The sequence below is a fragment of the Arachis ipaensis genome, chromosome B10 (assembly GCF_000816755.2).
Source record: "Arachis ipaensis cultivar K30076 chromosome B10, Araip1.1, whole genome shotgun sequence".
In the NCBI taxonomy this organism is placed as follows: domain Eukaryota; kingdom Viridiplantae; phylum Streptophyta; class Magnoliopsida; order Fabales; family Fabaceae; genus Arachis; species Arachis ipaensis.
In genome coordinates, this window is record NC_029794.2 from 616,355 (window position 1) to 628,063 (window position 11,709).

The 11,709-nt window shown below is 34.2% G+C and overlaps 2 protein-coding genes across 2 annotated transcripts in view; one reads left to right on the forward strand and one right to left on the reverse strand.

The window, feature by feature from the left end:
• LOC107622189 (protein PIN-LIKES 7-like) overlaps positions 1 to 2,833 on the forward strand; it is an 11,407-nt gene extending 8,574 nt beyond the window's left edge. The window contains exons 6-11 of the mRNA XM_016324070.2: positions 150 to 338; positions 674 to 769; positions 1,392 to 1,492; positions 1,617 to 1,669; positions 2,177 to 2,362; positions 2,648 to 2,833. Of these exons, the coding sequence (XP_016179556.1) occupies positions 150 to 338; positions 674 to 769; positions 1,392 to 1,492; positions 1,617 to 1,669; positions 2,177 to 2,362; positions 2,648 to 2,772 (750 nt within the window). The 3' untranslated portion in view covers positions 2,773 to 2,833. The remainder of the gene's footprint in view (positions 1 to 149; positions 339 to 673; positions 770 to 1,391; positions 1,493 to 1,616; positions 1,670 to 2,176; positions 2,363 to 2,647) is intronic.
• On the reverse strand, positions 3,112 to 11,574 carry LOC107622790 (exosome complex exonuclease RRP44 homolog A). The gene is made up of 24 exons (XM_016324827.2): positions 11,351 to 11,574; positions 11,113 to 11,250; positions 10,585 to 10,742; positions 10,353 to 10,408; positions 10,086 to 10,208; positions 9,785 to 9,915; positions 9,453 to 9,693; positions 8,940 to 9,096; positions 8,465 to 8,705; positions 7,809 to 7,965; positions 7,512 to 7,580; positions 6,830 to 6,955; positions 6,671 to 6,718; positions 6,256 to 6,367; positions 5,699 to 5,753; positions 5,493 to 5,592; positions 5,038 to 5,149; positions 4,733 to 4,853; positions 4,488 to 4,547; positions 4,307 to 4,412; positions 4,137 to 4,232; positions 3,943 to 4,024; positions 3,785 to 3,850; positions 3,112 to 3,633 (listed from the first exon to the last, which is right to left on the reverse strand). The coding sequence occupies exons 1-24, from the start codon at positions 11,402 to 11,404 to the stop codon at positions 3,435 to 3,437; spliced, it is 2,808 nt and encodes a 935-aa protein (XP_016180313.1). The 5' UTR covers positions 11,405 to 11,574; the 3' UTR covers positions 3,112 to 3,434.

Consider the following 11,709-nt stretch of genomic DNA (forward strand, 5'->3'; position numbering starts at 1 on the left):
TAATATTCATAACTTATACATGTAACATCTATAATTATATATTTATTTATATTTAATATTATCTAATTATTTTAACAGTAATTAAGAAAAACAAAATAAAGTAACTTTAGATTTTTCTTTGTTCATGTATGTGTAATTATTATTTGTAGGTTGGTGGCATATTCATTTGGACCTTTACTTACCAATTAGTAAGAGACAGAGCCATGAAATATAAGGCATGGGAAGCTGCTCAAATCTTGAAGATTCCCAACAAAAACTATGATGATGCTAACACACAAACAAGCCTTCTCAAAGGGAATCAAAATCAAAACACAAACAGAGACACTGAAAACCAAATTGTAATAATGCATAGCTTATTAAATTTTTAAAGGACAAATATGTCCCTGACCTTTTGTCCCGCGGACATTTTCGTCCCTGATCATTGAAAAATACTTTTAAGTCCCTGACCTTCACAAAATTTGGACGGATCAGTCCCTGACAGAGACATTTGGACGGATCAGTCCCTGACGGAGGCATTTGGACGGAGGGACTGATCCGTCCAAATTTTGTGAAGGTCAGGGATTTAAAAGTATTTTTCAATGGTCAGGGACGAAAATGTCCGCGAGACAAAAGGTCAGGGACCTATGCTTATTAATTTCTACATTATAAAATGAATCTAAATCTAAATGTGTAGATTCTAGATCAAGTTCCACAATCGTGTTGGCAAGGATTGGTTGAAACTGTGAGCCAAATAGTGTCAGAACTATTGTCACCCCCAACAATTGCTACAGTGAGTTCCTTCTTCTATTTTAAACATAATAGTCATAGTATTTTAAAATGATTATTTTATTAGTCTGTGATTTTATAAGTAAATACTTGTGGAACTAGTTTGGTTTATAAAAATTAAAGTTTGGCTAAAAGAAAATATAAAAATTAAAATGAAAGTTGTTAAATGTATGCTAGGAATTATTTTGATCAATACTTGTAGAATTATTTTGATCAATACTTATTTTAATTATTGAGTAGTATATACTTAAATAGGTCTCTAAGAAATTTTGTGTCGAACGTTTTTATCTTCAAATTTTTTTTATTACATTAAAGTTTCTGAATTTTATAAAAATAAGATATATAGGTTTTTATCATAGTTGGACCCGTTTTTTTACTTGAATAAGTAGGTTCTCAAAAGTAAAATGAAAGAATCAATATGTCTTATTTTTGTAAAATTTAAAAACTTAAACGTAATAAATTTTTTTTGAAAACGAAAATGTCCAATGCAAAATTTTTTAGGACGAAGTTTGGTATATACTCTTAATTATTTGAGGGTTTATTCTATTTTGATTGTGTAGTGATTAATGAATTAAACATGATCCTGAGATATTTTTACTTTTTTACCCCTTTAAATATATGATCAGTTTTTAGGTTTCATCTTTGGTGGGGTTGACTGGCTCAGGAGCCTAATAATTGGAGAAGATGCTCCATTGAGAGTGATCCAAGAGACCATTCAGTTACTAGGGTTTGTATTTTGCATTATATTTTCTCATAAAATTAAACCAATTATTATTTCTCAATTATATTATTGTTTATTATTATTGCTTTTAATTTGTAGCATACACTTATATTATACCTATAATTCACAGGGAAGGGACAATTCCTTGCATCACCATTTTGCTTGGTGGCAACCTTACTCAAGGTATTGGATATTATTCATCACCACAAGAAAAATGCTCAAAATAGGTTTCTATTAAAAAAAAAAAAAGATAAATACGTTCCTAATTTTTTAATTCGAAAACACATGAGTTTTTGACTAATTAAAAATATAAATGTCTCTAACATTTAAAAATATGAAATATTTAAGTCTTTTTATCTAAAATATAAAGATAAATCGGTCCTCAAAAAGACTTAAATGTTTCGCGTTTTAGAAGGTGAAGAACATTTTTCTTTTTTTAATTAGTTGATATCTTATTTGTCTTTAGAGATAAAAAGTCAGAGACTTATTTATCATTTTTTCTAAAAAATATATAACATCTAATAAGATATCCCATGTATAATGATTTATTAGGTGAATATATATATATATTTGTAGTTTCTACTCTATTATTTACCTTAATATCAATCATGAAACTAAATTAATATATTCAACAAAATTAATATTTTTCTTTTCTAATATTTTGGAATGTAACATAATTAATTATTGCAGGCATGAAATCATCCACTATAGAACCACTGACACTGATTAGTGTGGTGTTAGTTAGACTTTTCTTATTACCTTCAATTGGACTTTACATTGTGAGAGGAGCTGCAAGTTTAGGGTTTCTTCCATTAGATCCTTTGTTTCAGTATGTCCTTGTCATGCAGTATGCCATGCCACCTGCAATGAATATTTGTAAGTTTCTTCATGCATTCAGATATTCCTTTTCATATAACTTCCTATAAAATGTCATTTCTATTAATCTAACCTATATATACTGATAGTATAAAGAGTTTTACATAATTATTTAATTAAATTTATAGTTTAAATAATTTTTTAAACAATAAATTAAAAAATTAGCTATTTTCAATTATATGACAATATACAATTGAATGATTCTTTTAGCGTGAGATTATTAGAATTAAATTCATATATTAAGTTTAACTAATAACTATGGATGGTGGGTATAAAATTGTGCAGGTACCATGACTCAGCTATTTGATGCAGGCACTGAGGAGGCCTCAGTTATTACCTTGTGGACATACAGTGCTGCAACTATATCCCTCACACTTTGGTCAACCACCCTTTTATATGTATTAACTTAAGGAGGAGAAATTTTTGTATACTTTTTAAGCACACAAGCATTTGTTTTTATTTATAATTGTTAGAAAGTATGTAAAAAAGATTTAAGAATGAATAGTTATGATTGATCTTGAATCATGTATTTAATGTGATTAAGAGAAAACATTGAAATTTTAAGATATTTAGCATAGAAATATAATGAAAAATAAGTTAAAAATGACATTGACATTTAACTCAATTATTTAAGACAAATAACTCTTTAACTAGATAACTTAAATGACACTTAGTTCAGTGCACAAAATGAAATGAAAGAGATGCTTACAGCCTCAATTTCCTCTCTGAACAATTTGCCATCATAACTATTAAAGAAAGGAATCATAAAAAATATATAAGGTTTGGAGCAAGAGTGTGACACATTTTGATCTTGAAATATATAACATGCACAAGCTGAACCCATACAATTCGCCACCACTATTCCTGAGAGATAATTCTAAAAGATATGCATATAAAATTCTGAGTTCAACCATTTTGTATAATTCTATAGCAACCTCTGGAATATCTTGGATAAGTTACATGTTTCCTACGGATTGTAACAATACTAAAATTCTATCCCACACAAAAATGGCACAAAAATTCATTTCCAATATGTTGCTCTGTCGATCTGTGTTCATCAAATCATGTATTTTCATAGAAGAGTAAGCTGAAGTTTTGGTCGGTTAGGCTGCGGCTCCACGACCTCCATATGAATTTGGACGGTCTGCAAAATGCTGTATGAAATGCTACCATCCATCTTTTTGATTTTCTGTTGTTGCTCGTCGACATACCATTCTCCACTTCCCTTCTCACCTTTTTGTGTCAAATATATAGGCCCTTCTATGCCATATCTGTGGATCGGAGGGGGAAAAGGCAAAACTTAAAATCATAAATGACTCGACTCACTGACAGTACAACAAAATTAAATGCTGCTTTATATAGCTTTAGAACCATTGTTTCATGGACTATGTATGAGAAAGCACAAGAGATAAGAAACTTTACTTGGGAACAAACACAAAGAATCCATTTGATCTCATTTTCACCACCCTAGCTTCTGTATCTGTCGGCCTGCACGAGCAAAGACAGGTGAAGTCAAGAATAAGTTGCAAATAGATAGTAACCGTAGCAGCCTAGCACGGAGGGAAAGCAATGTCACATACCTATTCCGGAAGTAAATTAGGGTATGGAGCTCTACAGAGGCTCGCCCAGCCATCTGTGCATTCCTATGCCGATAATTTAAATCTAAACCAGACATTGATTAAAGCATCATTAATATGTATCGAATATAGTTATGCTGACGAAAATTTCAATTAAGGTGCTGAGAAAAAAATGACGATAAAAAGAGATTTCGTACTGTCTGAAATACTAGTGAGCTGAAGCCTGTCTTGAAATACAGGTGGTAACTTGGATATTCCTAAAGATGCAGCAAGTAACCTATGCACAATTACATCTGCAAGGAAAATTGTTAAATCTCATTATATTGCACAAGCTTGACCAAATAAACGAATTACAAGAGACACTTGCCAGCATATCTTCTTATTGGTGATGTGAAATGAGTATATAAAGGAGCTGCAAGCCCATAATGATGATATTCTGGAGGGGTAAGATCCCCACTACTGAAATAAACAGCCTACAAAAGCAAAACAAGAATTCAATCTTATGTGATCAATCCCGAAATCTGAGATCTCATAAGAATTCAATTTACCTGACTCATGCATCTAGTTGCTAGAATGCGGATTAACTTGTTGAAGTAAGGATCATCACCCTGAAAAAGTGTTTGGATAAGAGAGAGAACGCCTTAAAGATCAAATATATCAAATGCTTGAGCTAACAAAGCCAAAAAGCAATACAACTAGACATCATCATCATATATAAAAAGTGCAAACCGCAAAGTGTCAATGGAAGAAAAAAAGGACAATGAATAAAAAATATCAAGGAAAAGCCATTTACCACAGAGTGGTCAAGAGAATCAGCCAATGCTTTTGAGGATGAGACGTCCAAGTGCAGGCCAACTGCAGCAGCAGTACGTAGCAAAGGCTCAAGCATCTCTCTAGTTGGTGTTGGATGGCGCCTGAACAAGAACCAACAAACAATTAGAAGATAGCAATTACCCTTTCTTTTCAAATGTAAAGTCGCTTAGCATTTCTAACCAACAGCCTCACATGCTTGTGAAAGTGATGATTCTCAATATCACATACCATGTACCAGAGAAAGATACCAAAACTGAATTTCAAAAAATCAGATCAGAAAACAACCTTAATAATGAGCATAGAGGAAAACTTTTAAGAATTTGTTCTGCAACTGAAACATTAGCAGCAAGCATAAACTCCTCCACCATTTGGTTGGCTTCCCGAATCTGGTACATACCTGCAAATAACAAATATTATTCTATTAATATCAGAAATAAAAATAAGTATGTATAAAAATCGCCAAGACCAAATTATCTCCAACTTCCATCAATCTTTCAATATCCCTAAAAAGTAGTAATTAGATCCAATTAGGACTCCAAATGATATAGAGGCTTGAGACACAAGGACATATTGGCTCTCATGAATCTGGAAAACATGATAGAATCCATTATGACAGGTGCACTCATTCTGAATGAGTAATCAAAGGGCACCGGCAGAACTTCTTAGCCAATTGGAAGAATACGCAACTGGCTACCTTCCATGTCCCAACAAGAAATAATAAAAGAGGCAAGAACCAATACCAATATCAAGGGGGTCATGAGTTTCTGTGTCAATTTGAAATTTGACTTCAGCAGATGCAAGAGTCAAAGCTCCTCTCTCAATACGCCTTAATCTCATTTTCTGAAAGAAAATAAATACTTCTCAGAAAAATTTTTAACAGAGCATGTAAATATCATACTTATAAGTTACAAGTAAAATAGTAACCTTACATCAATAAATTCCATACCTTAGCTAAACTATTCATATTCCTCAAATTTGTAGTTATTGGATCCATCAAACGACTGCAGAAAGAGCAAATAAAATATAATAACCAAGTCATAAATCAGAAATTGCACAATGAAATAACAAAAAACAAAAAGAAGGAAAACAAAAGTAATTGTCATGAATCATATAGCACATCCAAAATTGAAAGGGAGGCAAATTGAAAATTACATGGTACTTTTATTTAATTTTTTCAAAAAAAAAAGTCTCCAACTCAACCCAATTTCATGTTATGAGAATCACAATCACTCAAGTCAGTACAGTTATTTCATTAGCAATTATAACAGGCCAGGCACATTCTCAGGAATTTGGATCCTCTAAATTTTGAATTTTCACTAGAGAGGATAAAGTGTGATCTCTCACTCTTGAATGTTCTCTCTTAGTCCCATCTATAAAATAAATGGTGAGATATCACACTTTACCCTCTCAAGTGAAATCTAAAATTTAGAGGATCCAAATCCCATTCTCAGCAGTCAGCACTCAGCAGTCACCAAACCAAGAATGTAAGAAAGAAATTCATACCTATCATCCATCCTTGCTTGAGCTTCGACATAAGACAACGCCGCAGAAGATTTAATGACACTTTTTGTGAATCTGCTGGAAACAATGTCTGCTTCAGGTGTCATTTCCTGTACATATGCATATAGGTTAGGTGCAATTCTATTTAGGGTTTAGCTAGCATGTTCCTTTTACTAATAGTAATCTTAGGCACATGTTAGCTAAACCCTTCTATTTTCTGCAATAAATTATATTATACTATGATATAAAGTGCTTGAGTTGACGTCCTTCTTTGAAAGATTTAGACTATTACCATTGAAAGTTTATAGATAAGTTTGATGGTGGACATCAGTCAAAGGGGTTTTAGGCTTTTACCAAAGAGGTTCCAAGGATTTTGGAGATTGTGCAATAATATTTAGAATATTCTGACCAAATTATTTATAAGAGAATGCAAGCCTTTCCACATCAGATCGAAGAGAACATATATCTGCAAAATGAAGGCTCTATAAACATTAGGCATAAAAATTAATATAACCACAGCAACCATTTTATTTTCAGCACAAATCAGTCAACCATTTAAAAGGTCAAATAATATCACCTTCAGTGAGAGGCTTTGGAAGCATGTCTATCCGTCTCTCAACTAGGTAGACAGATGTTCCCCTTTGTGAAGCCTCTTCATCAAGTGGAGTACCAGGATGCACAAAATTTGTCACATCGGCAATATCTGAGAGACGAACGCTAAAGATGAACTACATAGATAGACTAAATAGCGATAAAAGACGAGGAAGATGGAGGAAAAACTAATTATGCTGTTTAGGAGGATAACCAAACCCACAGAGGGTGCATACATAGGTATCATTAAGTAAGAATTTAGACATGCAAGCTCTTAGGCATTTTTTTCTAACTTCTTATTCCAGTTAGGATAGGGAGATTTTATTCTGAAAAACAAGGCCTTATAAATAACTTCCAAATATTCCAAACCTTGGGCCAGCAAAGCAATGTTATACTTCATATATCAATATAGAATGCAAGTATGCTAAACAAGCATTTCATGTTACCAGAAGTTGAAGGGAGAGAGAAACACAATACCCAAGCAAATATGCTAATTATAATTGTCAGTATGAGCACCAAAATGTAAGCAAAGCTCAAATATGTGTATATAAATGAAGGAACCATAATATCCATCAACAATAGTAATCAACAAAAGCAAATTTTGAATACTGTCTTTTTCTTAACTTATAACATGCACCATCAGTACAAATTCTAGAGACAAAGGATACGAACTCCAACTTCAAAATTTCCATTTGGAAGAGATGTACAGTGGAGTGCATCATCAATATCCTTGCAACCTGCATGCAAGAAGCAGAGTAACTACAATGTCCTTATGCCATCTCTTCCAAATCAAATTAAAACAGATAAATTTAAATGGTTATTGATCAAATGAAGTGAAGTACCAATGACAGAAGTTGGTAATACAACAACCTTCTTTGGGAAAACGAAACATATAACTCAGGTGATACAGTTATATTTCACTCTTTGCAGGCTAATAAAGAGGGAAAATAAATAAAAACCCATACCTGGAGGGTCTACACTGAAGACACACAGTCCACGCAAATCCTGCCTGATTGGATTGGACAGATCTTCAGCAGATACTGACCATGGCAATGGTGGCAAACATGCTAGAACTTGTGAAGAGAATGGCCTTGAATTTATGTCATTTTCTATCAAAACGACCTGTATTGTACAAAAAGAAAAGAGATTGCATATTATTAATAATTTGTGTCATGCTAGATGCTACATGACCAACATAAGGAAAAACAACTAAACAAGTGTGCTCTCTCCTTTTTGCGAAAGAGGAGAATGAAAATGGGGTTGACTACAAACCGGCTGGTCACCTAGACTTTCTTTAATAATTTTACTTGTAAAGTAATTTACAGAGACCATAGGAAAGAAGCCAGGTGCTTGAGAAGATGCTCAAATGAAAAATGATTATTTTTTATTTTATCTAACCACCCGAATGTTGAATTTCACGTTGTTATGAGAAAGACAGCTGGGGCCCCATGGGTGATCACAGAACTTTTTTCTTTTTGGGGATAAAAGCTACCTATAAATAATTATAAGCAGTAGCTTCATAAAAGTACCATGACATATAAGTATATAGTGCCGAAGAATCATTGACTTCCTATTCTCAATAAACAGATAAATAGAAGCATGGAAATCCAATATTGCATACCTCACTTTCAGTATCTCTATCACCTATCTCTCCTATAGTTCGTACATAATGGCCTGATGGATATCGAGATTGACGATCCCAAGAATCAACAGCCACAATAATTCTCTTATCAAGAAGGTTCTCAAGCTGGCGGGTTTGTATTCGAATCTTGGGAATTCTGCGATCTTTGGAGACAAATAAGGCATGAGCAACACCGCCACTTCCTGCAGGCATAGGCATTGGGTCCAAAGATCCACAATACCTGCAAAAGCAATGAAATTTACTTGTATATTAAGTTCAGATCTTTATCTTGAGTATTTTGACACATCATATAATTCACACAAATATGATAGATGACAATTATAATAGAAGAACGCTAAATAATATTAATTAGTAGAGAAGGAAATGATATTAGTTCCCAATCAATGGAATGCCAATTGCGAATCACAAATAACACAGACATGCTCCTATTAATTAACAATGATAGTAAACTTACGAATGCCAATTTCTCTTGATAATGCCAACAACACGACCAGAAGGGCGACTCGGTGTGGTATTTACTTCTCCAGTAGAACTTTGCTGGGGAACAGTTCTAGGTGCATCATCAGCGCTATTCGGAGCTAGATGAACACCATCATCCTCATCCTCATCCTCTGCAAGCAAATAATATTATTCTATGGTATCCTTAAACAGAAAGCATGTTCAGACATGAAGATACACAAATAGACCAAGTATTGTCAATCTCAAGAAGTAAGTCCAAATTAAATGCAGTATGGAATAGAATAAATCAAAGTTATATGTTTCTACTCTTTACTAGGGGAACTGCAATAATTAAAATATGTGAATATGGAGAGGTAATGTAAAGCATTATGTTATTCTTTATTTTATTCACTTTTTTTTGGCCTAGGTTGGAAATGAAATGCTTAAGAACTTTGCCAAGAAAAAAATTAAGTTGTATGCCTGCCACAAGGTGGAATGCAAGTGCAGAATAGGCTAACAATTAACATACCTTCACAAGCAATAGCTAGACTCTTCTCTTCTTGCCATTGGTCCTGAGGCAGGAGTTCAACCGCCACAATATCACCATCAAAAGCTCGGTTCATGTTTGAGCGCCCATAAATAATTATTTCATCCCCAATGCTCTCACTTCCAACATATGCTTCAAATGGGTTGTAACGGTTCACACGAAGTTTCCCTTGATGATATATTCCTCGATGCAATCCAGAAGTAATTTCTGACATCGGCTTATGCTGATAGTTCCAAGTGTAAATAACCCATCATGTAAATTTAACCAAATATGCAGAGACGAATTACTAGAAAGAAATGATATCAACATGATACCTCTGTATAGATGATTTTCCTCTTCGATGGTCTGAGATCTTCAACCTCTTCCATGTTTACATCTTCTGATGAAGGCTGTACAAGCAGGTCAAGTAAATCTGGTCGATCCAAAGACTTGACATATGATTCAACTGAAAACAAAAGCCTTGACAATAAGTAGGTTTTTTGAACAATCAATTAAAGAAACTGTTAGCTTTAAATGATGCTATCACGGACACAGCTGAAGTACATTGGTGAAATGAATTTTTAACACGTACAACTCACAACTCACTTGCCAAAAGATGAAAGTTAGTCCAGTTACCTGTTTCTGCATGAATGCCCTCTTCAGTAGCCTTCCTTTTGTTCTCTTTATCATTGGTTATAAGCAAAACCTTTACCGCACCGCCAAGATGTTTCTGATACCACTGAGCAGCCACTCGGATAGCTGCATTAATACTACTTAAGTTACAACTTCGAAGAAATTCTGTCCAATAGGCACTTCATGCGAGAAAAAATGCAACAGCAGCCAAAAGTCCAAAATGCATATAACAAACAAAGGATAAAATTAAAGCTCATCCAAAAAGCAAACCTCTATCATTCCTATCATTCTTGGTTTCTCCACTCATTTCCTTAATATATGTATCCCTGAAAACACCGAGAAATAAAAGATCAAATATTGGTAGCATATTGCTATCATACGAAAGGTAAAAATGTTAGCAGCATCGAATAAAAAGACTCATTCCCTTGAGGAAAACATAAGAATAATTTCATGATAGAATGCAATACAAAAAGAGAACATGAAAGCCAAAGATAAAAGTTACCTGTGGTATTCGTTGGAGAAAACAAAGAACTTCCTCATGGAATTGCTACAGATAGCTCTAACTCGATTGTAAACAGACATATTCTTGTTCTTAACCTCTTCCAGCACAATGGAGAGCACCACCACATCGTCGATAGCTGGATTCTCCAGCAAATCAATCTATCAATGCAATATTTCCAATTCAATAACTTCACTAAATGTTGCAAAAAGCATACCGCCAATTTGACCGGTTACGGCAATTGAGTCACATAAGAAATTACATTCTCTCAAGACATCCCAACGATGAACACACTATCAAATTAGTCCTTAAAAGTTCATTTTGCTAACAAAGTAGTTCTTAAAATGTCTTATTGTTATCTTAATCCTACCAAAGCCCATCAGCAAACACATAATCCACTATTAGTATACCCTAAATTAATAATTATAACATCCTTTACAAACTAATTTATATGCGCTTTGATCTTTAAGGAGCTGAATTGTAGTTAAACCAAAGTAGAAATAAACAAATTGAGAATAACGAATAGAGGACCTGGTTGAGGACGACATTGGTGTCGACGACGAGGATAGTGGAGGCGGAGGGACCCAAGCGAGCGGCGGAGGTGTCGCAGGCGGTGCAGAAGGGGGCGCCGCAGTAGATGTCGTCGCGGAGGTAGTGCTCCCTCACTTGCTGCAATCCAATCAATCAATCGGAAAGAAGAGAAAACTAGTTAGTTAGAGTTAGTTAGTTAGTTAGAGTTGGTTAGAGCTAGCTGGTTAGTTGGTTATACCTTCATGACCTTGCCAGCTTTGGTTTTCTTAACGAAAGACTTGTTGTGAAGCATCTTTGCTAAACGGTGAACGGTGAACGGTGAACGGAACAGAGAGAAGTAGGAACTATGAAGAGAATAGTGTTGGAATTCGAAGGACTTTTTCCTTCGCCGCCGGAGTTTTCAGGTTTGTGTTCTCGACGGACCCGTGCTTCACTGAATCACCTTCTTTGCTCTCTCTGCGCTTTTTTTTTGAAGTAATAGTAGGTGTAGAGTGGGCTTACTTACCAAAAACTGTGAACCTTGTTGGGCTTTAAGCCCAATCCACACAAAAGCCCAAAACTATTATTTTAACCCGTTCTTTTCCAAGTCCGAAATAA